General features: G+C 58.8%; 1 protein-coding gene across 1 annotated transcript in view; it reads right to left on the reverse strand.

The window, feature by feature from the left end:
• LOC143392329 (SCO-spondin-like) overlaps positions 1 to 25,787 on the reverse strand; it is a 51,009-nt gene extending 25,222 nt beyond the window's left edge. The window contains exons 1-52 of the mRNA XM_077107974.1: positions 25,738 to 25,787; positions 25,324 to 25,506; positions 24,847 to 24,929; positions 24,490 to 24,669; positions 24,039 to 24,283; positions 23,847 to 23,946; positions 22,927 to 23,085; positions 22,755 to 22,834; positions 22,185 to 22,337; positions 21,764 to 21,932; positions 21,343 to 21,583; positions 20,871 to 21,015; positions 19,802 to 19,919; positions 18,641 to 18,816; positions 18,331 to 18,558; positions 18,068 to 18,233; positions 17,637 to 17,871; positions 17,181 to 17,370; positions 16,979 to 17,073; positions 16,468 to 16,724; positions 16,000 to 16,134; positions 14,825 to 15,021; positions 14,591 to 14,718; positions 14,399 to 14,508; positions 13,940 to 14,089; positions 13,666 to 13,759; positions 13,413 to 13,582; positions 12,970 to 13,203; positions 12,547 to 12,768; positions 11,891 to 12,127; positions 10,816 to 10,907; positions 10,509 to 10,740; positions 10,218 to 10,370; positions 9,974 to 10,114; positions 9,716 to 9,898; positions 9,463 to 9,613; positions 8,775 to 8,928; positions 8,619 to 8,673; positions 7,981 to 8,085; positions 7,556 to 7,756; positions 7,342 to 7,469; positions 6,500 to 6,656; positions 6,180 to 6,407; positions 5,260 to 5,322; positions 3,614 to 3,790; positions 3,161 to 3,304; positions 1,884 to 2,054; positions 1,634 to 1,798; positions 700 to 879; positions 481 to 603; positions 249 to 378; positions 46 to 171 (exon numbers count right to left, since the gene is read on the reverse strand). Coding sequence (XP_076964089.1) covers positions 46 to 171; positions 249 to 378; positions 481 to 603; positions 700 to 879; positions 1,634 to 1,798; positions 1,884 to 2,054; positions 3,161 to 3,304; positions 3,614 to 3,790; positions 5,260 to 5,322; positions 6,180 to 6,407; positions 6,500 to 6,656; positions 7,342 to 7,469; positions 7,556 to 7,756; positions 7,981 to 8,085; positions 8,619 to 8,673; positions 8,775 to 8,928; positions 9,463 to 9,613; positions 9,716 to 9,898; positions 9,974 to 10,114; positions 10,218 to 10,370; positions 10,509 to 10,740; positions 10,816 to 10,907; positions 11,891 to 12,127; positions 12,547 to 12,768; positions 12,970 to 13,203; positions 13,413 to 13,582; positions 13,666 to 13,759; positions 13,940 to 14,089; positions 14,399 to 14,508; positions 14,591 to 14,718; positions 14,825 to 15,021; positions 16,000 to 16,134; positions 16,468 to 16,724; positions 16,979 to 17,073; positions 17,181 to 17,370; positions 17,637 to 17,871; positions 18,068 to 18,233; positions 18,331 to 18,558; positions 18,641 to 18,816; positions 19,802 to 19,919; positions 20,871 to 21,015; positions 21,343 to 21,583; positions 21,764 to 21,932; positions 22,185 to 22,337; positions 22,755 to 22,834; positions 22,927 to 23,085; positions 23,847 to 23,946; positions 24,039 to 24,283; positions 24,490 to 24,669; positions 24,847 to 24,929; positions 25,324 to 25,506; positions 25,738 to 25,787 — 8,189 coding nt within the window. The remainder of the gene's footprint in view (positions 1 to 45; positions 172 to 248; positions 379 to 480; positions 604 to 699; positions 880 to 1,633; positions 1,799 to 1,883; positions 2,055 to 3,160; positions 3,305 to 3,613; positions 3,791 to 5,259; positions 5,323 to 6,179; positions 6,408 to 6,499; positions 6,657 to 7,341; positions 7,470 to 7,555; positions 7,757 to 7,980; positions 8,086 to 8,618; positions 8,674 to 8,774; positions 8,929 to 9,462; positions 9,614 to 9,715; positions 9,899 to 9,973; positions 10,115 to 10,217; positions 10,371 to 10,508; positions 10,741 to 10,815; positions 10,908 to 11,890; positions 12,128 to 12,546; positions 12,769 to 12,969; positions 13,204 to 13,412; positions 13,583 to 13,665; positions 13,760 to 13,939; positions 14,090 to 14,398; positions 14,509 to 14,590; positions 14,719 to 14,824; positions 15,022 to 15,999; positions 16,135 to 16,467; positions 16,725 to 16,978; positions 17,074 to 17,180; positions 17,371 to 17,636; positions 17,872 to 18,067; positions 18,234 to 18,330; positions 18,559 to 18,640; positions 18,817 to 19,801; positions 19,920 to 20,870; positions 21,016 to 21,342; positions 21,584 to 21,763; positions 21,933 to 22,184; positions 22,338 to 22,754; positions 22,835 to 22,926; positions 23,086 to 23,846; positions 23,947 to 24,038; positions 24,284 to 24,489; positions 24,670 to 24,846; positions 24,930 to 25,323; positions 25,507 to 25,737) is intronic.
• Positions 25,788 to 26,777: the final 990 nt, after the last annotated feature.

Below are 26,777 nucleotides of genomic sequence, written 5' to 3' on the forward strand. Positions count from 1 at the left end.
TGAGCCTCTTCCCCTCTCTCCCCCGTTTCCTTCCTCCTCACGTACCTGAACCTGGCCCTCACTCCAGAGCCACAGGAGCGGTCGCAGGGAGTCCAGGAGGACCAGGCCGACCAGCCACAGGGCTGTGGGCAGGCCCCTGGCTCGCACACCAGAGTCCCCCTCTCACACATGCTGCAGGGAAGGAGGGGGGGGAGCTGGTTGGCACTGGGAGCCCTGCACGGGGCCCTGCCCCGGCCCAGCACCCTCACCATTGGCTGCAGTTGTCCAGGAGGAAGGACAGCCCTGGAGGCTTCAGCTCTTCACCCACAAGGCAGGGGCACTCAGAGAGGGGCAGGCAGTGAGCGTCATGGAGGAGGAGCCCTGGGGGACAGCGGCATCCTGGAAGTGAGGAAGAGGAGGGCCCTCAGCTCCATGGGGTCGTCAGGGAGGCGGGCTAGAGACTGAAGGCTGGTGGGCTTCTGCTGGCTGGGTCTACCTTACCCTCCACACAGGGCCCAGTGCAGCTTCCGTTGGTCTCGGGATCCAGGCAGGAGGGTGGACATGGGGGCACCAGTCCCTTCTGGCACAGCTCAGCATTCACATGCACACGGCCCAGCCCGCAGTCTAGGGGATGAGCCTCAGGTGGGGTGAGCACTGAGAGGCCCAGAGACCTGCCCACGCTCCGTGTAGGACACCTCTCCCAGCCTAGCTCCCCCTTACCTGTGTCACCAGTGCAGGGCTGCAAGCCACAGGGTGCCCTTTCCCGGGAGGCCCCAGGACAGGGTGCACCGCCATTCTTGGGTGGTGGGTCCATGCAGCTCCTCTGGCGACTCTGATGGCCGCCCCCACAGGAAACACTGCAAGGTCCCCAGGTCTCCCACTCTGCCCATGCCCCAGCCACTGTGGGGAAGGAAGAATGGGGGGTCCCAAGGAGACAAAGACTGTGCTAAAGAGAGGAGGCAGGCAGAGCAGAGGCGCCCTCCCCGGCTCAGTGGTGCTCTGGGAGGTCTGTAGCTTCCTCTGTGCCAGGAACCGTCCCCATAGGTGAGGACACTAGGTTCCTCCCAGGACAATCGGTGTAGTCTCTGAGAAGGCCCTGATGGCCAGAACCCTGGAGTGGGGCGCACCCTGATGACAGCAGTAAACCAACCAGAGCGAGGGTTGGATCCAGATGTGGGGCTGAGACCCTATGTGGGAATCCCCTCTCTGGAGCAAGCAGAAGAGCCAGGGGCACCGGGACCAGTCCCTCAGATTCATGGCACAAAAGGGCTACAGGGCCTTCTGTGTGGAGCCCAGGGGCGAGGGGCACAGCCAGCTGACATCTGTGGTCCAGTGCCAAATCCCACCTCACGTGGCCTCTCTACCCCCACAGAGCCTGCTGGGGCAGGAATGGCTCTGGGTGAAGGGACTCACTTGGGCCACTAGGAGGCAAGGCGGGAGGGGCCAGGGAGCAGGTTTCCCTTTAGGGGCTAAAGGCTGTCATCAGGGGGACATCACACTCTTAGAGTCCCAGAGATGGGGGGATGGACACTGGGGTCCCAAGGAGAGCAGAGGCACATTCCCGATGAGGGTCTCAGGTGGGAACCAACTCAGGCCTCCCCCTTACAGGCGTCTGGGACAATCCCCTCTTCCCTCTCGGCTGCTGCCTACCTACCTGGGCAGGCCTGCACAAAGCAGGGCTGGCTGCGGAGCTGGTCCAGGGGGCAGCTGCCCCCAGGCAGGGGAGGCCGCAGCAGCTCCCGGCGCTGGAAGGTGAGGCCCAGGCCGCAGCTGCGGCTGCAGCCACTCCAGCCAGACCAGGGTGCCAGCACACAGTCCACTGCAGGGGACAGATGCCCAGTGATCAGAGGGGGCTTTCGCGGGAGTGGGGCCTCAGGTTAGAGCCTGACCCAGCTTGCTCTTACCACAGCCATCCTCGTCCGAGCCATCCTGGCAGTCGGGCCGCAGGTCACAGCGCCGCTCGGTGGGCAGGCACTCCCCGCTGCCACAGCTCAGCTGGCTCTGGGAGCAGAGAGTCCTGGAGGCTGGCAGTCCAGGCAGGACTGTGGTGGGCACCATGAAGGGCATAGGACTTGCTGCCCATGAAACACAGATAGAGGAGAAGGGAGCCACATAAGTGATTTCAGGCCAGATGTTAATAGCCCCTTCAGCCTCGGGGCCAAGAGCAGGACAGAACTTGCTGACCAGGGCCCTGGACTCCCTTCCTCCAGACGCCTCCTGCAGCCCGCACCTGAGGCAGGCTTCCTCCTACCATGTGTGGGTGAGGTCTACACGGGCCTGTCCTAGCCTACTTGCCAAAGGCTCATGGGAGTGTCCAGGGAGAGGTCATAGCACCTGAAAGAGCAGTTCACTCCCTGTTATATTGTCCCCCAAAGGCTCATGTGTGGAAGGCTTGGTCAGAGGTGGGGCCTTTGGAAGGTGATTGGATCATGAGGCTCTGACCTCATCCGTGGATTAATCCACTGGTGGGTTCATGACTGACGGCCTAGTGAGAGGTGGTGGAAACTTCAGGAGGGGGTCCCAGCTGGGGGAGAAGGCTGCTGGGGGTGTGCCTGGATGGCTATATTTTGTCTCCAACCTCTCTCCCTCCCTCCTTCCCTCCCTGTGCTTCATGGCTGCCATGTTGTGACGAGCTCTCCTCTGCCATGATGTTTCTGCCTTGGAGCCAGTCGACCAATGAACAGAAATCCCTGAAACCTTAGCCAAAAGAAGTACTTCCTCCTTAAGTGTATTTTTACAGCAATGAGAAACTGATTAACACAGGCTCTGTATTCTGGAATGGTGACTCCCAGGGGTGCCCCTTCCTGTGATTGATTAGCACTTGACTTTTCTTTTCCTGATTGAAGAGCAGGTTTTGATCATAGGGATTACTTTGATGGCTGGCTGGAGGGTGGGAGGGTGGTTAGAGGGGTGGGTACATAGATGAGTGGATATGTGGATAGATGGGTAAATGAGTGTCCTTAAAGGTCCAACAGATTTTATAAAACAGGGTGGGACTCAAGCTCTACCCTATTCCCTCTCTTTGCCATTTCTAGAGAGGTTCACCTTCCTGGATTTTTCATATTCAGTTCCTCTCCTCTCTTGCTGCCCCCTGCTCTCTCAGATCCTCCCACATGACTGGAAATGGGCACAGTGTCTCCTCAGGTCTGAAGCCCTCTGGCGGTCCCAGGCCTTGGCTCACCGCAGTGCCGCTCGTCATCGCCGTCCAGGCAGTCCTCCTTCCCATCACACAGCTGCTCCGGCTCCACGCAGCCCAGCACCTTGCAGGGCAGCTGCCCGGGGCTGCATCGCACGGGTGGGAAGGGGCTGGGGGCAACTCTCTGACCTGTGGGTGCCACCATAGCCAGCTGAGGAGGGACCTCGTGGCCCTGTGCTTCCTCCCTGATCACCTCTTAGCAGTTCCCAACCTTCCTCCTCTTGGCATCTGGGGTGCCCCACTTTCCGCCTCTCTTGGCATTAAAGAAAGGGAACGAATGGGGTCAGGAAACTTGGGTCGTAGGCCTGGTTCTACCAAAATGACCTTGATCCATGTGATTTTGAGCAAAGCGACCAACCTCCCAGGGCTTCTGCCCCTTCATGGGGAAGTGGGGCTCACAACAGGCTTTGTGCCCAGGTAGAAGAGCTCAGAGCTTACCAGCAGGGGTCATCGGAATCATGGGGTGTGTGGGGAGCACTGTCATGGCTGCCATTCCTGGTGTCAGGCTCTGAAACCCAGCATGGAATGTGGGAGTGTTGCTCCCCGTCTGCACGGATTCCCCAGAACTTGGGTGAGGAGCTTCGGAGGCGGAGGCAGGGCTCACTGGCCTCTTCTCTGTGGGCAGAGGGGAGAAGAAATGAGGGCTGCCCAATTCCCCTTCCTATGAGAGGACCCAGGAGAGGGTGTCCCAGGCTTCTGCGTGGTGCAGGGTAATCACAGGGGCCACAGACCATTCCCTACCTTCCAGGGGCCTCAGATTAAAAGAGAAAAGAAAGTAAAGCAGCTCTTGGTAGTCCAAAGAGCACGAGAAGGGTTTTAAGTGACAGTAGAAGAAAACTTAGTTTTGATCTGAGGTTTGTACTCTAGTCACAGAAGACACTTGTGGTGCCAGGTTTGGTGGAACATGCCTGTAATCCCAGCAACTCGGGAGGCTGAGGCAGGATGATCACAAATTCAACCTCAGCAACTTAGTGAGGCCCTAAGCAACTCAGCTGTCTCTAAATGGGGTTACCCACTCCCCCCCCCAAAAAAAAGACACTTATGGCAACTTTCAAGTTCAAACTCTCTATAAGATAGGTCATTTAGGGGAGAAAAAGAACTGAGGTCATTTAAACACAGCAGCAGAACAAGAGAACGCTAGCAAGACTCAAGATGAGCCCATTGCTACTGCTGCACAAAAGCCAAACAAACTAGTTTTGACTTTGTGGCACTACAGTGAAGAGTGTTGAGATACTCATTTTCTTTGCAAGAGAGTCATCTTCAAAGACAGGCTTTTTTCAAGAACCAGACTTAGAATGAGACTAGAATTCATCCCACGAGTACAGGTTTGTGGATCTGAGGGGTCTTCATCTGCTTTTCACAAAAGACACAGCCATGGGCCAGCTGGCCTTGTGGACAGCTGTCATCAGGACCCCTTGAGGGGCTCAGAGATTGCCCCCAGGCCCGACGGTCCCACAGGAGAGGAAGCCAAGGCTTAGGCAGGCGGCACAGTGTGTCCAAGGTCTGCCCGGGAGCAGGAGAGCCAGGATATGCCTGCTGTCTGACAGAGGAGGGCCTCCAGGGACCACCGTGCTGGCGAGTGGTTAGTAGCTCTGGGGAGGCTGGCACATGACCAGGCTGGGACCCCATCCTTTCCTGTTTAGGAACATGCCAACCTGGTGACCCTGCCCACTCTCAAGCCCATTTACGAGTATTTCCTGTCAGCTAACACTTTAGAAAAGTGCCTGGCTATTCAAGTGGGTGAGCAGAGGGTGTCCAAGCCAAGTGGCCTCCCACTCCCAAAGGGGAGACCTATCCCGGCCAGAGCCTGAGGGAGGTGGTCACACTGCAGGTGGTCCAGGTGCAGCCCTAAAAGCTGGCCTGGAATATTCCCTTGAATCCAGGAGGGTGAGCAGGGCAGGACCTGGCTATGACCAAGGTGACCAGTGTTTCCCTGAATCAACCCTGCAGCTCTCTCCGTTTTGGGGATAAAGTCAGGGGTCAGGGCACTTGAACCTCGGAGACATCACTGCCCCTATCTCTGGAAGGGCAGACACAGATGGTGACAGGGGCATGGGGAGGGAGAATGGAGTTGGCACACATACCTGTGGGGGGCATGGACGAACCCTGCTTGGGATGCCAGCGGTCAGTCTCTTCCAGACCCTGAGAAGGAGAGGGCTCAGCCACCTCGTGCAGTCAGCAAGAAAGGACCCTCTTCTCCACTCATCCCCCTTGTTTCAAGCCTTGTCCAGGGTGCCTCTGGGGACACCTTGGCACAATGCTCCCCCTGGCTCCCAGAGAAGATGCCCTGGCACTGCCCTATGAGCACAGCCTCCCCTCCAGGGGCACGGGTCTTTTGTCTCCAAATTCCTCCAGGACAGAGGCCTTCCCTGTGCTTCTCTGCACTTTCCTCTGTCCCTCTGGGCCCCTGCTCCCCACCTGGCACTGAGCTGGTGGTCCCCAGAATGCTCCTGACTAAAAGCCTGACGGAGCAGCACCAAGGAAGACAAGTAGAGGAAATGCTGAATGAATGGAGAGAGAGGAAGACGCAGGTGCAGGAGCAGTGCTGTGGGGGCAGAGAGGCCGCCCCCATCCTTGCACCCCACCTGCTGGGTCTGCAGCTTCCCACTCACCTCACTAGGCTGGGGAGGCAGTGGTCCCGGCTGGGTGGAGAAGAAGGTTGGGGTCCTGGCTGTGGAATGGACTCTGAGAAGAAAAATCACAGAGGGAGCTCCAGGGGCTCTCCCAGCCGGAGCACCCCCCACAACCAGGAGGAGTCAGGGGTCTCTGGGCGAGGTCTGGGCATTCAGGAAGGATGCTGCCTGCTAAGTGGTGCTCAGTTTGCTGTGTTGAATCACCAGGAGGACCTGTGAAGCACGCATCTCTGGGTCCACCCCGAGAATCTGCCTGTCTAACAAGTTTCCGGTGCCGCTGGCCCAAGGGCCATATTTGAGAACCACTGAAGACCAGACTAGGAGAGGTCTAGAACCTGAGAGACCGTGGGGAAAGGGCCTCAGGGTGCCCAGATGCAGCTCCTGGCATGAGGGTCTGTGGGCCCCTGGGTGGAAGGAAATGCAGGGCTGTCCCTCCAAGTCCAGGCCAGACCCAGGATACCTGCTAGTGTCCACAGGCAGGGGCCCGCAGCCCTCCTCGTCAGAGCCATCCTCACAGTCTGCAGCACTGTCACATGGCACCCCCCGCAGAGCACAGTCACCACTGGCACAGCGGTGCCCAGCCCCTGGGCACGGGGGCACTGGTGGGGACACTGTGGGTAGGGGGTGGTGTGAGGGCTTCCGCCATCCCCCTGCTCCCTCCTGGTCCTCCCGCTCCCAGCCCAGCCTGTACCTGGCTCACAGCCCAGGAGCTCCACCCACAGGAAGAAGCCAGGCTGCCTGTCGCTGTGGGGGACACTGTGTGGCCACACCCTGATGTACCTTGCCTGCACCATCCGGCTGAAGGCCCACACCTTGGAGGCCACATCTTCCCAGTTCCTGGGGAAAGACTGAAGCACAAGGTGCCTGCTGACCGAGTCCTGCCTCTTGTTCAGGCTGCCGTTGTGGCCCTACTAAGTGACCCCCCCCTCTCTGCTCAATCTTCACAAAAATCCTGCCTCTGCCAGAGCCCATGTCCCCCTGGTTGTAGCCACCTAGTCCCTCAAGGCTGCAGGGGGTCTGGTCCTGGCCTAAGCTCCTCCCACTGAGGTGGCAGGATTCTCATGGCAGGGCCAGGTCCCACTCAGAGCTGTGACCACAGGGACAGCCCAGCACTGGGCACAGAGCAGGTACTCCTTAAACAGGTCAGAGGGAATACCTGTGGACTGATCCTCCCAGGTTGTGGGCCTGTCTCCAGGCGGCGGAGCCAACCCCGCAGAGAGGGCCGCACCCGGGCTGCTCCATATGGACACACGTGGGTCTGGGCCTCCAAGGCCCCCTGTGAATTTAGTGTGTCCCCACCTTCCCCCTTCCCAGGCTGCTGGAGAGCTTTGTGTTCCTGGACTTGGACTCGACAGTGACACTCCGCCCCTCTATTCCACAGAATATAGTCCCTATTACTTACCAGTTATTCCTTAAGCAACTAATGCAAGGACTGTCCCTTGGGGAGACGGAAAGGCCCAGGAGTACAGAGGTTGTGGAATCCACAAAGGGGATGTTGGGTCACTGGCCTGAGAGGCCTTGGGCATTTAGTACCTTGGGTGGGGACAAGGTGCCAGGCAGGAGGTCATGGTAGTCCTGCCAGTGTAGACCATCAGTGCCGAACTGAAGCGAGAAGCTGCTGACATGTGGGCTGGAGGAGGTGGGCCCCCACTCGATGACGCCTGGAGGGGCCGGGCCGAGGGCGGAGTCAGAGCTGAAGGAGGCAGCTCCCCCCCACATCCTCCCCCACCCCCTCCTCCTCACTGACCAGTGAGGTTCCGGGGCTGGAGCAGGTCCAGCTGCAGGAAGGGTGGCCCGGTGTGCCACTCAGCATAAGCACCTGCTCTGGGGCCAGGCCCTTTGGTGGGAGCCCCCAGGAGGGCAGCCCAGGTGGGGTGCTCCAGCTGCCTTGACCATGTCCACAGACTCCCCGGGGGCAGAGCCAGGCCCAGGGGAGAGTAGCAGGCATCTGGGGGCAGGAGGGGAGGTTGGAGGAGGGCAGGAGGGGAGGTTGGAGGAGGGCAGGAGGGGGTGCCAGAGGCATGCCATAAAGGGATCTGGGGAAGAAAAGGGCCACAGGTGACCCTGACCCAGGACAGGGGCAGGAAGGGCAGAGCTGGAGATGGGACACTTCCTCAGCACTCCCAGTGGTCTGCTTCCCTCCCAGGGCACCCCTCTCAGCTGGGTCCTTACCTCCTGGGGGAGGCAGAACATAGGTGACCAGAGGGGGACCCGTCTGGGGACTGGGGGCTGGAGCAGGGGCAGGAGTGGCTGTTGGAGGCACTGTCTGATTCTCTGCTGTGTAGGGAGACCCAAGAGTCAGGAGGAAGAGACCCAGAGAGGCTCTCGCCAGCCCCTCGCTCAGCAAGGTCCTTCCCATTTGGAGCACTTTCTCTCCCATGACAGCCCAGAAATCCCAGGACCACCCCAGCGGGAAAGGACATCTCTTTCCCTTTGTATGAATGAAGGTTTTACATGTTTCCACTGAATATTCAGAGCACACAGAATAAAACTGTCAGTGCAAAGCCACTTTAGGACTAGGATAGAGCAGGTGCAGTTGCTAACCCAGGACTGCTGTCATTAATTACAACCTTGTGGGCATTAGAAAGGGGCTGCCTCTGGATGGAAGCAGTCCTGGGGCTGGAGTCTAGTCCCCACTGCTGGCAAAAATTGTCCAGTGAACAACATGTACAACCGTGTGTGCGCTGGCTTGATCCCAACCTCATCAGCCTATAGGTACACTTTTAGAATAAGGAAGCTGGACCACCCCCAATTCCCTCCTAAAGTCCTCCTCCCCTTGGCCCCTTCTGCTACTACCCAGACCCACTTACCAGGCAGGGCACAGTGGCAACACGATTCTCCTACTCCCTCCACCAGGATCCAACCCTGTGGAGCACAGAAATTAGCCACTTGCCCACCTCTAACCCACTCCATTGGCCTCCACAAGCCTAGCCTCCCACCACCCCTCCAGGCTCCCAGGGCCTCACCTGGGGACAGCTGCCCAGCGGGCAATAGGGGGAGCAATGCACGGTGCCCATATGCAGACACTGGCATACCCTACAGGGGCCCCCACGCCAGCGCTCCCCGACCTGGTGTGTGTGGCCCTGCTGCTTACAGCCCTCACAAGGCTGCGTCTGGCACCTGGGGAGGAAGGGCAGCCTCAGCATGGGGAGGGCTCACTAACAGTGATCACCCTCCTGGTTTGCCTGGATTGAGGGTATTTCAGGACTGGGGACTTCAAGTGATAAGACTGGAAAAATCCAGGGTTAATGTCTGCTCATCACCTTGAACCCCATCCCACTCCTGAATTCCAGAAATTGCAACAGGCCGCAAATTGGGGAAGCAATTTGTGCCAGCTCCACCAGCCAGAAGAGCTGGTCCCAGCAGGGTGTGCAGGCAGAAATGGCTGTCCCCCAAAAGCTTCACCCCGCACACCTCCAGAGACACAGGGGACCCATTCCCACTCCTGCATTTGTCGAGCTGCATGTGTGGGCTCCGTTTGCCCTGCTTTGGATCTAGATGGCACAGCACTAAATGAGGAAAAGGCTGGGTCTCCAGGGGGTCCTGGGGTTTAGGCTGGGAGGGCACTGAGCAGTGTTGTGATTTGGGCTCTCTCGTGGGAAGGGGCTGCAGGAAGAGCGAGCGTGAAGGCGAGGGCAAGGTCCCTGCTGGTACCTGCGAGCCTTGCGGTGGATGCCTCGGCACTGGCGACCTCGGCCGGAGAGTCGGGGGTTGTTGGGGCTCCGGAAGGACCACTGGATGCTCTGGCTCCCACAGGGGCCCAGGCACTCGGCCCAGGGGGACCAGGAGGACCAGCCACAGTTTACTGAGAGAGGGCAAGAATTAGGGCCAGGAGGCAGAGGTGAGTGCCCAGCTGGGAGGAGACAAGGGACCTTGAGAGAAGGGCCACAGGATGCGGGGTACTCACTGGCACAGTCTGGGTTGGGCCGGCAGCGCCGGGGCCTCCCATCTTGGCAGACACAGAGCTGACAGTTGGCTTTGATATGCTGCCCAGGCCAGTAGCGGGCACCATCCACCAGGCAGGGGCACTGCCGGGGCCACACACACTGCCCCTCACTGCCCAGCACCTGCCCTTCTGGGCACCAACAGCCTAGGGAAGAAGCAGGGTGAGGTTTCCAGGCAGACACTGCGGCCTCCACAGACCCTGATCCGGGAGCCCCCTCACCTGGGCTGCTGCAGGGCCTGTGGGGTGAGCAGATAGCCTGGCCAGAGATGTCATCGCAGGTCAGAGGGCAGGGGGCACAAGGCTGGAACACCAGCTCCCCAGAACAGGTGGCATTGGGACAGCCATCCTGAGGGCAGGGCTCTGAGAGTGGGGTCAGAGACTGGGGAGGGAGGAACAGCAGCAAGGACAAGTGTGCCCCCAGCAGCCCCCCGCTCCCCACCTGTGCCCTCTCCCTTCCACTCACCAGTCTGACGGGTGCTATGAGGGCCCCCGGGCAGAAGGGCACAGGCTTGGCCCCCATTCTGGGGTGGGTGGCACTGCCGCTGTCTTGTCCTGGTGCCCCCACAAGGCTCAGAGCACAGAGACCAGGAGGACCAGGAGCTCCATTCACCATCCACTGTGAGGGGAGGGATGGGGCGGGAGGGGGTGGGAGTGCAAGGCAGGGTTGAAGGCCAGGGGGCCTTTCCTTTCTCCTCTCTCCTCTCTCCAGGCTCCACTGTCCCACAGTCGCTCCCTTGTGTCCCCAGCCCCTTACCTGGGCAGGCCTTGATAAAGCAGGCCTGTGACAGGTGGGCGGGGCCTGGGCAGTGCTGCAGCACCAACAGCCCAGATGGGGAACAGCTGCGGCTTTGGCTCTGCACCCCCAGCCCACAGGTCTGGCTGCACGGCCCCCATGGGCTCCAGGGACCCCAGGTCCCACAGCCCTGTTCTTCCGGGGAGAGTCCTGCCTCTCCTGCCAACTCACAGTTGGGCTGCCCATCACACACCTGGGGGAGCAACAGGCTCAGGGCTTCTGCATTGGTGCACGGCTCTGCCTGCCACCTCCCCTTCCTGACCCTCACCAGGTGAAAACCAAGGCAGCCGCCATTGGGGCAGGAGTATTCTGGGCAGGGAAATTCTGTCCTGTTGAGTCTTCCTGGGGCTGGCAGACCCTCTGGGGAGCAAGAGAAAAAACAGTTTGCAGGGAGTTGCAGCTACCTCTGGGCAAGCACCAGCTGCAGACCCATGAGAAGTGTTCATACCACAGTCCAGCTCATCCTCGCCCTGGGGACAGTCAGGGATCCCATTGCAGTGCTGCTCAGGATTCAGACACAGCCAGGGAGCCAAACCACAGGGCAAGAGGCCATGGCACAGGGGAGGCTGGGTGGAACCTGTGGGCACAGTAAAAAGCGTCCTGCTGTGCTCCTGTCCCCTCCTACTCCCTCTCTGCAGAAGGGCTGGCAGGGAGGGCCTGAAGGCACTGGAGGAGGAGGGCAGGCAGGAGGCAGAGCCAGCATGGGGCTCCCCATATCCGAAGAAACACTTGGAGGAGTGTAGGAGGGGTGGATTCTGGGGAGGAGCCAGCCGTAGCAGGGGAAGTGGCCAGGACCAGAAAGACCAACTTGTCAGGGCTTACAGGGGTTCAACCCAGGTGGGATGCTGAGAAAATGGGGACAGGGGAGCCCTACAAACAGACCCACTCCCTAGGCCCTCAGAGCCAACACCCACTCTCTTGTCCTTTCTTGTCCCAAACCAAAAGCCCCTTCCTTCTCCACTGGGCCTGGGAAGGAGGGCAAAGAAAATTTCATTAAAAAGATCAAAGGGCGGGTCTCGCTGGTCACGCCTGTAATCCCAGCCTTTCAGAGCATGCTCAGAGCCAACCTCAGCCACTTTACAAAGCCCTAAGCAACTCAGTGAGACCCCTAAATAAAGTGAGTCTCTAAATAAAATACAAAAAAAAAAAAAAAAAAGGGGCTGGGGATGTGGCTCAGTGGCTAAGTGTCCTGGATTCAATCCCTGGTACAAAAAAAAAAAAAAAAAAAAAAAAATCAAAGGAACACAAACGTTGCTCAGACTGATGTCTCCAACCTAAGTCACTGTCTAGCTGTGCGCAGGGGGTGCTTGGGGAGGGCCGCGCAGGATAGGGGCGACTCTCACCACAGGCGTCTGGGCCCTCGTCAGAGCCGTCGGGGCACTGCGGCACGCCGTCGCACAGTTCCCCGGGGGACACGCAGTGTGGGCCGCGGGCACAGGGCGCGTGGTGCAGCGCGCAGGGCCCACCGCAGCCCAGCTCATCGCTGCCATCGGCGCAGTCCTCCTCCTGGTCGCAGCGCCAGCCCCGCGGGGTGCACTCTCCGCTGCCGCACAGAAACTCCAAGGGGCCGCAGCTCGGCGCTGGTTGGGGTGGGGGTGGGGGGCTGCACTAGACCCCGCGGGAGTGGACCGGCTTCCGCAGGCGGGTCTCGCCCTCCCACAGCAGCTCCTGGCTCATCTCCCGGCTCCAGGCTCCAGTCGTCCTGCCCCTTACCTGAGCCAGCTCTCCCCACCTTCAGTCCCTCCTGGTGTCCAACCCACCCCTGTATTCTGTTGTCCTATTGGTGTCCCCAAATTTCTCCCTGTTCAAGAACTTCCCTCAGATTTCCCCTAACTCAGAGAAGGCCTTGGGTACAGAAAATGAGGCTGGACCTCAGTTCCCCTCAAATGCCCTCCACCTCTTTTGTCTTCATCCCCAAAGCACCACCCACATGCCTTCCTCTGTGGTCCCATCCCCATCCTCCCCAGCTTTCCCACCCCATCTTCTCCAGGAGACTCACCAGGGCTGGCACTGCCCAGTGGACTTGAGGCACCTTCCAGGGAGCCAGTAGAGGGGCCAGGCATGGTGCCAGCTGGGGGCACAGGCAGAGAGGGCAGCGGGCAGTATCCAGGCCCCTCGTCGGCTCCATCTGGGCAGTCCCAAACTCCATCACACAGCTGGATGGTCCCCACACAAGTGCCGTCCATACAGGACACTTCCCCAGGGATGCAGTTCACCTGCCCTGCAACCAGAAAGGAGGAGCTGGTTCCAGAACACTGCCCCCTTTTCTCACTACTTGGGGTGCCCCCACTCACAGGTACCAGCTTCACAGGCAATATATAACCTGGCAAAGAAGTGGGCGGGCGAGGTTGGGGCAACCAGGAGCTGGGCCTGGTAGGAGAGTGTGCCTGGTGGGCCCAAGTCCAGAGCAGAAACAACTAACCCAAACAGGACTCCTCATCAGCGGCGTCTGGACAGTCGGGATGCCCATCACACAGCAGGGTGAGGGGCAGGCAGCGCCCATCAGCACAGGCCAGCGAGTCATAGGGACATGGGCAGCCCTGTTCATCTGTGCCATCTCCACAGTCATCCTGCCCATCACAGAGCAGGGACAGGGGCAGACAGTGGCCGGAGCGGCATGACATCTGTCCCTCCACACAGCCTGGGGTGGCGCAACCTGGCATAGGGTAAGCAGGCAGGCTCAGGACGCTGGGGTCAGAGAAATCCATAACCCTAGAAGGACCAGAACTCCCTACCTGTCCCTCATTCCCCAAGTCATAACTGCTGGCCATGGAAGCAGCAGCTCAGGAAGCTACCCTGGGGACACCTGCTGCAGACCCAGTGAACTCAGTTACCTGTGCCTGTCACACAGGTGAAAGCACTCACCCTCCTCATCTGAGCCATCGCCACAGTCGTCCTGGTTGTCACAAAGCCACTCATGTGGAATACAGTGCCCACTTCCCTGGCAGGGAGACTCTCCTTCGGCACAGTCAGGCACCAGCTCCTCACAGGGGGCACTGTCACCCCCACAATGCCACTGGCTTTCCCGGCAAGTGCTGAATATGGTATCCTGGGATCAGCCACGGCTGGGCGTGGCCAGTCCAGGGGCACAGGGTTCACCCAGGTACTCCCCACTTACCAGTTCCCACAGTCCTTCTGCAGCACAGTCCCTGGTGGGAAGAAGCTGCCACCCCACTCACAGGGACAGGCAGATGGCTCCATGCAGATTCCTCCTGAGATCACAGAGCACAGGACTCCAGAGTGAAGGGGGCACAGTGGCCCTGGCCCAGCCCACCACCATGGTCAGGTGGCCCTTTCCCATCACACAGCTGGATGGTCCCCACACAAATGCCATCCATGCAGGACACTTCCCCAGGGATGTCCCCTCCCCTCTGGCCTTTCTGACTACGCACCATGCAGCAGAGTCCCGTTGGGGCAAAAGCAGCCCTCCACACAGGCAATGGCCCGGCAGTGCCATCCAGGCTCAGCATGGTGGGTAGGGCAGGCGGGAGGACAGGTGGGGCCACAGGCCTCATATACTTGTCCCCCTTCACACTGCAGGGCTGGGTGGAGGGAGAGAGGCTCAGCTCACTCAGGTACAAGCGTACCAGGTGAGTCAGCCCAAGGTGACACCTATGGAGGGCACAGAGTTCATATTGTAGACCTTGGCTGAGACCCTCCCAAGGTGATGTGGGACACATCGGCCCTGTGGGACAGACATTCTTGCATGTTTGGTTCATCTGGAAGTGTCTGGCACATGGTAAGCGTGTAGCACATGTTTGAACTTCTGACTAAGTGTCCAGCTGGCGGGGCAGGCTAAGCACTGTTCAAGGGCCATGCAGGTGACAAGTCTGAGAGTTGGGAACACTCACGGCAGAGCTCCTGGCTGCGCCAGCGCACATGGTGCCCATGCCGGGCACACTCATCTGCGTAGGCGGCAATGGCAGAGCACAGGCACTCACAGTCGCCCCCTGAATCGCAGCTGTGGGAGGAAGCAGTCGGCTCAGCAGCCCCGTGCTGCCCCCACACACCCACTGCCCCCCACTCTGGCCAGCCTTCCTCACCCACAGGTGTCGTACACACACCACTCGTAGTGCTGCTGTGGGGGCACCTCTGTGTGGCATGGGACGAAGAGCTGCTGGAGCATCACTCCGCAGCGGGCACGGGCCCAGGCTGCGCGGTGTGTGTTTACCTGCAGCACAGGGCACCATCTCCAGCTCCCTGGGCCAACCAGACACCTGCCCCAGCCCTGAGCTCTGGCAGGCCCACCATCCCTCCCGCTGTCTGCCCGAGCGCACCGTGCAGGGGTGTGGCAGGTCTCCTGGCTCGGGGCAGAGCGCACTGAGGCGCCAGGAGTGGGCAGCCAGCTCAGCTGTGGGCTCCAGGACTCCTTGGCGACTCCGCAGGTCATTACTGGCGTCTCCATCAAAGTCTCCACATAGCCCAGCCACACGACCACGGAAGTGTGGGGACAGCTGTATCAGGACCCGGGTGCCTGGTGGCATCATTGTAAAAAAATGACCCTGGTACCCTTCATCAGGGCTGAGGTCAGGAGAAGACCCAGGGACATAATACTGCCCAGCATGGGTACCCCCACCCAACAGAGAGTGCCGGTTCCCTCTTTTCTGGGGGGTGGGTTAATTGGTGGTCATAAATGAAGAGACAGACATTAGAGAGGAAGGGCCAGAAGTAAAAGCCTAGTTTCCTAAGCAAACTTAGGTTGGTGCCTTAATCCCAGAGCCTAGGGAGGCTGAGGCAGGAAGGTGGTAAGTTCAAGGCCAGCCTGAGCCACTTGGTGAGAACCTGTCTCAAGATATATTAAGAAGTGCTGGGGATGTAGTTCAATAGTAGAGCACCCCTGGGTTCAATCTCTGGTACCACAAGGGGGAAAACAAAACTAAGTTTGGAAAATTCCCCATCTGGCTGCATTCCGGATGGGAAACCAGGACGGGCTGAGGCTTTCCCACACCAGAGTCCTGGTGGCAAGGACTAGAGGCAGCCTGGCTCTGCCGCGCCGAGTCCCTACAGGGTTATTTTGGCTTCCCTCAATTTCTCACTGAGAGTTCTGTTTCTAAAACGCCAACTGCTTGTGTTTGGGTGGTAGAATGTTGAATCTATTTTCATTTCTTCTTCCTAAAACTTGGTATTTTCTAAATATTTCTTGGGTGAGGCAGCATTGCTTTCATAATGAAGAAAAACAGGATGAAAACATAATTTGGAAACTCTGACCACTTGTTCGGGCAGTGAGGTGGGGGTGGTGTTGGGCTGGGGGTGCCTGGTGGAGGCCAGCAGGGCAGGGGAGGCCAAAGATCCTGGTCTGGCTGTTACACTGGATATCTGCCTTTGAGGGTTGTTGGAAGCTCAGCCCTGATCTCAGAGCTGGGCAGGTGCAGGGAGGAAGGGTTTGGGGGGCGTCCAGTCCATCCAGTACTAAGGCTGGGTGTGGGTCAGGTGCATAAGGGTGGGGCCTAACCTCCGTCCCAGAGCAGGGTGAGGCCCAGGCGTGTGGTCAGCAGCAGGAAGAGGCCTGCACGGTGCAGACTCATCCCTGGGCCTGTGTAGGCCTTGGGGGGTGTTACACTCACCCCGTTCACCGTCACTGCCCGGCCTGGAGAGAAGGAAAGGTGTTCAGGGCCAGCTTGGAGTGAAGAGCCTCCCAGGTCCCATGAAGCCCTGCCTGCTTCCCCTTCAAACCTCCTTTAGCCTCTCTACCTCTGTGACCTTAGGAAAGTCATTAGACTTCTCTGGAGCCTGGTTTATCTGAGAAATTATGATTCCAACCAGGAGGAGAGCCACCCGTCCCACCCCTCTGAGGACAACCAAGCCCAGTGAGGACTCGACCTAGGAACCTGGACTTTGGCCACACTGGTGTGTGGCTGTTATACTGTGCTGGAGTGCCCCCCCACCCCCTGCCAGGGTCTCCTTGCAATGTCACGGCCACCTCTGAGCATGTGCACAGTAGTGCTCTCCAGACGCACGGCCAGTGCCTTGGTGCAGGTGAGGCCGCTGGCCCCGCAGGGCAGGTTCTGGGCAGAGATGCTGAAGCGGCCACTGGCCTCTCGAACCAGCAGATACTCGCAGGCTCCGGGGAAGGTGAGTGTCAGCCCATCGAACGTCACATAGTGGGGGGCACCCGATGCCTGGCACCATCCACTGCACAGCTGGCCTGTGCAATGCCACTGTCGGCCCTGGCACACACTGTGGGCAAGGGGCAGGGACAGAGTCACTGAGGAAGGGACCTGAGCTGTAGCAGGGGAGGCAACTGATCCAGATTCCTGTGACTCTAGATGGGACTCCAGTGTGGAAGATCCCAGAGGTCCCCAGTGCCCAGCCCAGCCCAGATGCCCTACCCCAACTATCACCCCAGCTCATTCTAGTGGGAGGAAGCATTGTGTTTGGAGAGCCAGTAGTCACAAGGCCAGAAGGGTGTAGGCCAGGGGGGCTGGGCATACCAAGTGTTGCAGTTGTCCTGGATGGTGGCATTAGGTGGGTACCACTGCCCACTGTGACGGCAGGGACAGAGATCAGGAGGTACACAGCGCTCATCCTGGGCAGAGAGTGGGGACACTGTTTTGGGCAGCTAGGGGAAGAGAACAGTGCCCTGGTGCTGGGAAGGCCACTCTGGTGCCCCATCCCATCCCCTCCCAGCCTCACCAGCAGCACGGTGCCTGGAGGGCAGACACAGCCATCAGTGCTGCCCATGGGGCAGGAGTGGTTGTCACTGGGGCTGTCACAGGTGAGGAGGCAGGCTCCAGGAGCGTGGACAAGTTCCCCGGGGCAGAATGCACGCTGCAGGGCGCAGTGGTGGGCGGTGCAGTTCCAGAGGCCCCTCTCCTGGCAGATGCTGCGGGAGGGTGGAAGGGGAAAGAGGCAGGCCCAGCAGAGATTCAGCCTCCAGGCTGCTGGTCTGCTCTGGTGAGAGTCTAAGGAACCCAGACGCTGGGGACCTAGGCACCAGATCCGTTTCACTGAGCGGAAACCCAGCTCTGAGGCCGGAGCCCTGAGCGCTGCACCTCCCAGCACCCCAGCCTGCAATGATCAGCCCCTCCTCTCCAGCCCTCCCTCTTCAGCCCACATTCTTTCTCTTGTCCCCCAAGCCATCATCCTCACCAGCGATTGCAGTCCTTCATGGTGACACTGCCAGGGGTGTAACGATGGGCTCCAAGCTGGCAGGAGCACAAACTGGGGGGGACACACTGGCCCTCGGGGTCCCACAGCAGGCCAGGGGGGCAGTTACAACCAGCCACACAACTGGTCAGCTCCTTACAATCCTCTGGCTCTCCGCAATGGTGGCCACACACTGGAGCGCACTCCTGGTACTCTTGGCCACCAGGACACAGGATAGCTGGACCCAGGGACATGTGCATATCAGGAGCATAGTCAACCCCTCTGGAGCATACCCCCGCTGTGCTTCCCCAGGAAGAAAAGCCCAGCAACCCCCTAAGGTCAGAGGTTCCTGCCCTCTCCAGCTTCTCCTAGAAGGGGCCAGAAGGAGGAGGTGGGAGGGAGCGTGAGGTAGGGCTGCCTGGGCAGGGGCTCACGGCAGAGAGTCTGGTTCCTCCAGGACAGCAGGGCGCCCTCCTGGGCACAGCGGTGCGCGTAGGCAGACAGCACGGCACACAGGCAGTCCCTGCCAGGGGCACAGCCACACACTGCCGCCAAGCAGCGCAGCTGGAATGGCTCCCTGTCCACCAGCCTGTGGCAGTCCTTGGGAAGAGAGGAAGCGGGGCTCTTCCTTATGAACTCCTCATTCTCTTGGGTCCCCATCGCTGCCTCCCTGTGACTGGTAGGCCACCCCGGCTACCTGGAAGGCTGGGCCATGCAGGATGGCACAGACTGCCTCTGCAAAAGCAAGGTGCTGGGAGTGTGTGCTGCAGGGGAAGAGCAGGACACTGTCCCCAGAGGAGCACTTTCCATTGCCTGCCACCTGGAACCTGCTAGCAAAGTCAGCAGTGCTGGTCTCCACATCCCCAGCTGGTGTCAGGAAGTCATCCTGCTGGTTCCAAGTGAAGGTGCCACATAGACCTTGGACCTGGGCCGTGGAGACCATGTGGGACAGTCACCTTCAGACTCAGCATAACCTTTCCCAGCCTTTTACCTGCCTCCTGGCACACCTGGTGGGCATGGTGGGGGGCCAGGGTGATGTAGGCTGCAGGGTCAGCCACTCCCCAGAGGACACGGACTCCTGGCCAGCGTAGCAGCAGAAAGGTGGAGGAGGCTCTGGAGATGCTGAGGCCCGCAGTGCCAGTCCAGGGCAATCCCACATCCTGCCCGTCCACCAGCACAGCTCCTGGAAAAGAAGCCTGATGATGGGGTGGCAGGGGGCAGGTGGGTGGATGGGGCTGCAAGAACAGAAGGACTCGGGTGGGAGTGGGAGGGCCTGTATCGGAATGGGACCATCAGAGTGACCCTCAGAGGCCACCAGTTTCACTTGAGACTCCCCCTATGGGAAGTCTGGGAAATGATCCATCTTTATTGGGGGGGGGGGGGCTGGTGTGAGTGAATGGTTCCCATTTCCTCTGGTTTTGTCTTGTGTGAAGTGGCTATGACAAGCCTATCTTGTCCCATCTGTGAAAGAGGATTACAAGGATAAATTTCTTTGGTGGCTTTGAGGTGGCCATGACAGCAGAACCTTTACTGGAGCAAAGGAGGATGCCTGTTAGTGCCCCCCCACCCTTTTTGAACCAAGAATTAAACCCAGGGGTGCTTAACCACTGAGCCACATCCCCAACCCCTTTTTATTTTTTATTTTGAGACAGGGTCTTGCTAAGTTGCTTAGGGCCTTGCTAAGTTGCTGAGGCTGGCTTTGAACTCTCGAACCTCCTGCCTCAGCCTTCCAAGCCTCTGGGAATACAGGCGTGTGCCACCGTGCCCAGCTTCAGTGTCCAGTTTTGCATGTCTTTTTCCCGTTGTGGCTGGCACAAAGAGCTGGCACAAGAGAGCTAGGAACTGACCTGGGCATGGGGGAGTTGGAGGGACAGTGGCTTAGAGGGGCCTGCCTGGTCTGGTCATGATGAGATCTTTTAGATTTTCATAACAGTATGACTTGTGTTTTCCCCAAAGATGAGGCAGAAGAGGCCTTGGGACACGTCCTCAGGACAGTGTGTCTTCCTCAGAGATGGGAGGGGGCAGCTGAGGGAGTGAACTCGGCTGTAGAATCTGGGGTAGAGTTGTTGGGCTCTGAAGGGTGGGGAGTGTGGAAGGCAGGGGCTTCTGGGTGAGAAGAGGGGACAGTGGGCGCGGCAGTCACCCTGAGAAGGTAGACCTGAGGCTACCTGAGTCTCTGAGCTGGATGTGGGTATCCCCCAGTGAGACAGACAGGGCATGGAGGCAGCTCCCAGAGTCGCAGTCCCCATGCTCCAGTACGATCAGCAGCTGCCCTTTCACGTAGTCCTAGGGACAGACAGAGGAACACAGGGCTGGGCAGACCCTTCGTTTCCCTGAGGAGGTCTCTGCAGATCTTTAGCCTCATCCAAGGCAGCTCCTACCCATGTGGGAGCTTTCCAGCCAGACAGACACTGTGAGAGATGGGGCTTGACCCTCGCCAAGATTAGCACACACAAATGCTTGTGTAAGTGTGTGCATGGGGTTGCACGAGTATATGTGATTGCACATTTGTTTGTGTCTGCATGAGGGAGGGATGATTCCCATCTTTCCTCCCCGTGGGTAGGACGTTACATTCCAAGTGACTTACACTTGTTAAATCTATGTGCGCAGGCCTGAGTGTGCTGTGTGCCTGCCTGTTTGTGTCTGTGTGCATACAGGTGTGTGTGTGTGCACCCACTGGTCTTCGTGTGCCTCGGGGAGATGGCTGCTTGGATCCTGCTCAGCCAGTCTCTATGCCCCACACTGCTCATGAAAGGAGGGGTGCAAACAAAAGAATGTGAATGGTCCACTACTGAGATGGGGACCCTGGATGAGAGAAAAGGAACGTGATCTGTGCTGACCCTGGGAAATGACCCATCTTTATTGGGGGAGGACTGGGATGGGAGAAGGGTCCTTATTCCCCCTGGGGATGTCTTGTTCAAGTGGCTCTGACAAGCCTGTCCTGCCCCATTTGTGAAGAGGACCATAAGGATGGCTTTCTTTGGTGGCCCTGAAATGGTCATGACAGCAGGACCTTCACCAGAGCCAAAGGAAGGGGTGGGAACCCAAAGAGAGGCTCTGGGGTCTGGGGAGCTGGTCTACCTCCAGCATTGTCCTTCTGGGCTTTTCCGTGCAGGGCTAGGGTTTTGCTTTCTTTCTATTTTTTTGTGCTTCTCCTACAGCCCCCCTCCCCTGGACACTTTGGGGAGGGACCCTTCTCTGGTAAGATCCCTTTCCCAGAGTTGGTCCTCTACCCACCTGCACCAGGCTGTAGTGACAGCCTGGGTGGCCCCGGAAGAAGAAGCTCCGCCCATCAAAGGTGAGGTAATGCCCATCGCCACCTACTGCACACTCAGCAGGACATGAGGCCTGGGCACAGTGCCAGTGGCCATCCTGGCACACACTGTGGACACATGGGTGGGACAGGGCAGTGTGGCATCAGTCCCACCCTGGGGTGGGGAGGCTAAGCTGGAGTCAATCCCCCATACCCTGCTCCCTTGCCTCTCTGATGTTCCCACCACCCCTGGAAAGGGTAGAGGTCAGCTGGTCAGGGCTTTAAGAAAGGCCATCAGTTATGTCAGCAGAGATCACAGGTCACTGTGATCATGTCAGGAGGGAGCACAGCCAGAACGGCCTGGCTGTTTGGGGGAGGCAGGTTTCAGAGAAAACATAAAGGGCAGGACCAGAGACAACCACGCTGCTGCCACCCCATCAAGGCCTGAGGACCCACCATGGGTTACACAGCTGGTGCACAGTGTCGCCAGCGGCATAGCGCTGGCGCCGGTGGTAGCAGGGGCATCTGGAGGCAGGCACACAGAGGGCACCATCCCAGAAGAGGCCAGGTGGGCACTCGCAGCCACTCACACACTCTTCCCTGCAGGACCCTTCCTCTTCCTGGCCCACTGCCGAGCAGCTGGGGGGGCAGGAGGAGACGCAGTCGGAGTAGAGCTGACCCCCAGGGCATAGACGCTCTGTGGACATAGGAGTCGGCTGTGAGGGGCTGAGGTGTTCCACCAGACCCTGCCGACTCTGAAGAGCCAGGAAGCCATGGGAGCCAGCTGGGAGGGTGCCCAGGGGTGGCAGTGCCTTCAGAAAATGAGGCACTTGAGGACCCTCAGTCATTTCCACAGGGCAAGACAGTCAAGTAGTACCACAGAAGCCAGGCTTCCTCCAGAGCACGTGGATGCGTCGCCTGGCACAGGCCTGGGCATAGTTGGCAAAGGTGGCACACACAGCCTCCTGCCGCCCCTCTTGGCGCCCCAGAGTAGCCCCTGCACAGTAGGCAAAGAGGCAGGCCTCGTGGTACTCATCGGGGGAGACCTGCAGAGAAAGGTCGGCCTGTCAGCTGGCAAGCGCCTTCTCCTCACCAGCACCTCCCACCCTCTGAACTCCGGAAGGGACCTGTTCCCAGAGGTAAAGCCCAGGACAGGAAGGGGTGTCTTGACCAATGGCCCAACAGAGTCTAGCAGCAGGACTGGGTCACTTAACTGGCTCCTCTCCAGTACCCTCCTGGCCCCACCCCTCTGGACAGTCCCCTCTGGAGCTGGTCACCACCTCCACCCCCACCCATACCTGGGCATGGCACTGCCAGAATGGACTCTCCAACAGCTGGTGGCATACATCCTGGGCTTCAGCTCGCAGCTGGCCAGCATCCATACCTGCCTCTCTGCCCTTCAGGGGTCCCTCACAGCCCTGATCCATCTCCACTGCATCCAGACACCCAGGCTGGGGACAAATGGAGCCAGGCCAGGTAGCAGTGATGAGGGACATTAACTAGGAAAATGACCACTGCCCTCCTAGCCACTTTGAGGCCACATCATTGTTCCCACCATGATGTGGGCTGTGGAGGGCAGTGGGGACAAGCCCAAGGGGGAGGCAAGGGACTCAGGGTCACAGTCAACCACAAGCAGGCGATTAGATGATGAACTAACCACCAAAGGTGGTCACTGATGAGGTTGGCCAAGGTGTCCCTTGATGGTCAGTTCATACAAGACAGCCAGACTGCAGGCAGCACCTGACACTGAGCTTCCTGTGGGATACGAGGCCTACCTGCTCTCCCCGTGAGGGTCTCCCCCTGGGATTCTGTCTGTCCCCTTCAGCCAGGGGAGAGCAGCCAGGAGGAGCCCAGGATGGCAGTCTTACCTCAGAGCTAGGGAGCTTCCAGGAATTCCCAAAGGTGGCAGCAAGCATAGCCAGGCCCCCACCTGGCTCGGAAAAGTCATCTAAGGAAGGGTGAAGCAGAGATGCTGGATGCTGGACTTGGGGTCCAGTCCCCTCTTCCTCCCTGACCAGCTACCAAGCACACCCTACCTACCCTCGGGCCGGCCATTGTAGAGCCCACAGAGGCCCTGCGTCTGTCCTGAGTGCTCATGGTCCACCGAGATGGACACCGAACTGGACCTGTCCAGCCGCACAACAACCCCCAGGCCCCCGGACAGCACCAGCCAGTCCCCCTGCCACTGCAGGCTCAGCCCTGGGAAGGGAAAGGGCGCCATTCAGCCTCCTGTAGCCATAGTCCCTGCTCACCACCACAGCAGGACTCCAACTGCCCAAGGAAGCAGCGGAGAAGGGAAAGAATTCTGACCATTCTAGAGAGCTCTGCACCTTTCCCATTGTAGACACTCTCTAGACTAAACTACAACACACACACACACACACACACACACACACACACACACCTTACATGCACCCCACAGTATACACATACACACTTCATACACCCCTGTGTACACAACACACATGTATACATAATACATAAACAAAATACCACATACACACACCACACATACATTGCACGTACACATAGCACACAAACACATACCATATATACACAATGCACCACACATACACACACTTTACACAGTACACCAACATACACGCACATTACACATGTACACACACCAACATACACATACGCTCATGCACACACTGGGCACTGGCGCGCGCGCGCGCGCACACACACACACACACACACACACACACATCCACACTTCACCAGCCTCATGCAGTCCCATTCAGAATGACACTCTCACGAGGGAGGTGGGGAAACTGAGGCTCAGGTAGATTAAGGCGAGGGACTTGCCCAGGGTCATGCTAAGAGTGGGTGGGGAGTGGGAGGCACTGGGCCCCCATCCTCGGGGCTCTTCATTTCTAAAGGCCTCCCAATAACAATGTGGGACAGGCAACAGCCCCAATCCCCACTGACCCTCCACAGCAGACCCACAGGGTCCTCACCATGGAGTAGCCGGGGCTCCCCATCAGGTACGAACTGCCCCTTCACAGAAACATCTCTACCCTGGATTTGCACCTCCTCTGAGCCCATTATCACCAGGACCTGGGGAGATGCACAGTGAAATAGGGTCAGCAACTCTCCCCATCCCCCTACGTCTAGCCTCTCCTGGGGCCACCCCCATTTCCCTCCCTTACCAGCTGACAGTGCCCAGATTGTGGACAGTGGTCCCTGGGCCTGAGGTGGACAGCCCAGGTAGAATCAGCAGCTCCTGCCAGCAGATAGGTGCACTGGCCCAGGAAGTGGTAGTGGCGCCCATCAAAAGTACGGTAGTGGAAGCCTGACCAGGTGGCACAGGTGGCTGAGGGATGCTGGTGCTGACTCCAGAGCTGACCCACAGCCCCCGGTAAGGGCTGCAAGAGGACTGCAGAGGAAGCATTGCCTGGACATGACACATCACATGTGAGCTGCTGAGTGCAGGGGTCAGAGGGCCATGGGTAAGAACATGCCCACAGAGCAGGAAGCATGGGGATAAGGCATGGTTACTCTGGTGGGCAGGGGAGGAGGCAGGATCCCAGAGCTCAAGGCCTGGCATGGGGATGATGGCCAGGATGTGCCCTGTCTGTAGGCTGGAATCTGCAGACCCACCTGGAAAGTGTTGGCTGGAACAGCTAAGGCAGAGCTGAGAGCCACTGTCCCACCAGCTGTGACCCCAAGGTCTGGCACAGCACTCTTCCAGGTTTTCTGTTGAAGTATTAGCTGAGCCTCCCAGAGGCTGGCACTGCCACGTGGCAAAGCAGTGGCCACCAGGGCTGTCTTCCACGAGGGCTGCAGCATATGGTGGAGAGAATGGGGCACACCCGGACAGTCAGCAGAATGGCCTGTAGCTCAGCCTGGTCAGTTCCCCTCCTCAGGGAGCCTGTCCCCCCCTCCGAAGACGTAAGTGAGGTTAGCTGCCCACAATCCCAGAAGGTACATGTCACCCGCACTGACTCAGGAGCTTACCATCCGTACACTGAGCACCCCCCCAGCCTGGACAGCAAGCCCTCACCGTCCGGTTCCATGTGGCAGGCCGAGTTTCTGGAGGTCTGCACCCACCAAGCAGGGGGAATCAGGGAGAGATGTTAGTGTCTAGCCCAGCCCACCGCGGGGAAAGGCCTGGGACATTGGGACAGTGAACTACTCTCTGAGGGATTTATCACATAATTTTCCTCCTCCTTTCTTCACTCGAAAAGTGAGAATGTCATTGGGGGCAGACAGAGGGAGCAGGCATTGGGACTCTCTCTGCTCCACCCTCTGAGGTACCTCTCATCCACACACCCCAATCTTGCACTTTCTGCTGCCTTTCCCCGAGCCCACCCAGGGCCCACTTCCCAAATGCCTGCTTATGCCAGGTTCTCCCCATCCTCCCCCACTCTCAGGATTTCCGGCCGTCACTCCTTTCCTGCCTGGCAGACAGCCCAGGCTCTGACCCTCACTCACTTGTATATGCGACAGAGCCCAGGTGCTGGAGGCCCTGAGAGCCCCTCGCGGCCACTCCTGGACAGGTCCAGCCGCCAGCCTAGGCGGGTATAGTGGTAGAGGCTGGCACAGGGCACCAGATCCTCCCTACGGGGGGCCACTTCCTCCTCCACATGGATCGTCTCCATCTGCTCACACCATCGCCTGTCCATGGATAGGAAACTACAGCAGCTGCCACTGTCCCCTTTGTTACCAGGAAGCCCTGTCTTGTGACCCCACTCCTATAAGAGATAACTTACAGGAGAGGTCCCTGAAGTAAGGAAGAGGATAGGGTTGGAGAGAGAAGCACCAGGGAGGTCATTCTGGTGCCCAGGGTGTCCCCAGGCCTGGGGCTAGAGAGGATCTTAGCTTGAGGAGTCCCAGTGGACTGCTTACCCATTAGCCAGTACCCATAGCATCCCAAAGAGGACAGCAAGGAGGAGCATGTTGCCCACCCCAGTCACCACCAGGGTCTTGTGAGGCCTGAGCTTGGGCAGTGCTGCTGCAGGGGAATAGAGAGACCAGTGCTGGTCCCCCTACTCCACACTGCTGCCTACTGTGACCTGGAGGCCAATCTGTCCAAGGCCACAGAGAGAGCCAGGCTGTAGGCCTTTTGTACTGGAGAGGCTTTATGACGGGCTTGCACCTCCAGGCACAGCTGCCCAGAACCTGGTTGGATCTGCCCTGACAATTCTCTCAGTGCCAGCTCCTCCTGGAAACAGCCCCTCCCCCCGGTGTGTATGATGGGGATCAAAGCCAGTCGCTTTGAGCCTCTGCTATTCCCACACTTTCAGAGGCTACCACAAATGAACATGGGCTATGGGCAAGCTACCCTCCCTTTCTGGGCCTGTTTCCTTACTAGTAAAAACTTCAGGGACTTCCCAGGGATGCACAGATGGGACTCAGGGACTCCATGAATTCTTTGAAACTGTATGTGTGCATAATCTTCCAAGGACAGTTTCATAATGTGTATTAGATGCTCGGGGGGGGGGGCATGGCACCATCGAAAGATCAAGAGTTACTGGCTCAGCGATTGGTTGGTCTACCTGCCCTCAAGCTGACTTGATCATGCTCTTTTCCTATCTCCTCTGTCCCCTTTCCTGCCAGGCATTCAGGATTTGAGGGCCAGGGAAACTGGATGACCATGTGCTTTCCTCTGTTGGGTCTGACTTCTTAATGAGATGATGATGTGTGGCTGATTTGGTCATCCGGTCTCCTTCTGTGAGGGTTTCCTAGGGTCCCTGGGGTTCTAAATACTAGGGTTTCCTAGGGACCCTGGGTGGAGGACTGAGGGGAGCCAAGAATTTGGGTGGGAAGTGGGGTTGGGGCTGTAAGACAGCACCCCCAACCAGGGTGGGGGCTGAGCCGGATGAAGTAATCTCAGTGTCCGGTTGGGAGAGGGCAGCAACAGGCTCCTGAGGGGAATCCTGGTTACA

The sequence above is a fragment of the Callospermophilus lateralis genome, chromosome 1 (assembly GCF_048772815.1).
Source record: "Callospermophilus lateralis isolate mCalLat2 chromosome 1, mCalLat2.hap1, whole genome shotgun sequence".
NCBI classification, from domain to species: domain Eukaryota; kingdom Metazoa; phylum Chordata; class Mammalia; order Rodentia; family Sciuridae; genus Callospermophilus; species Callospermophilus lateralis.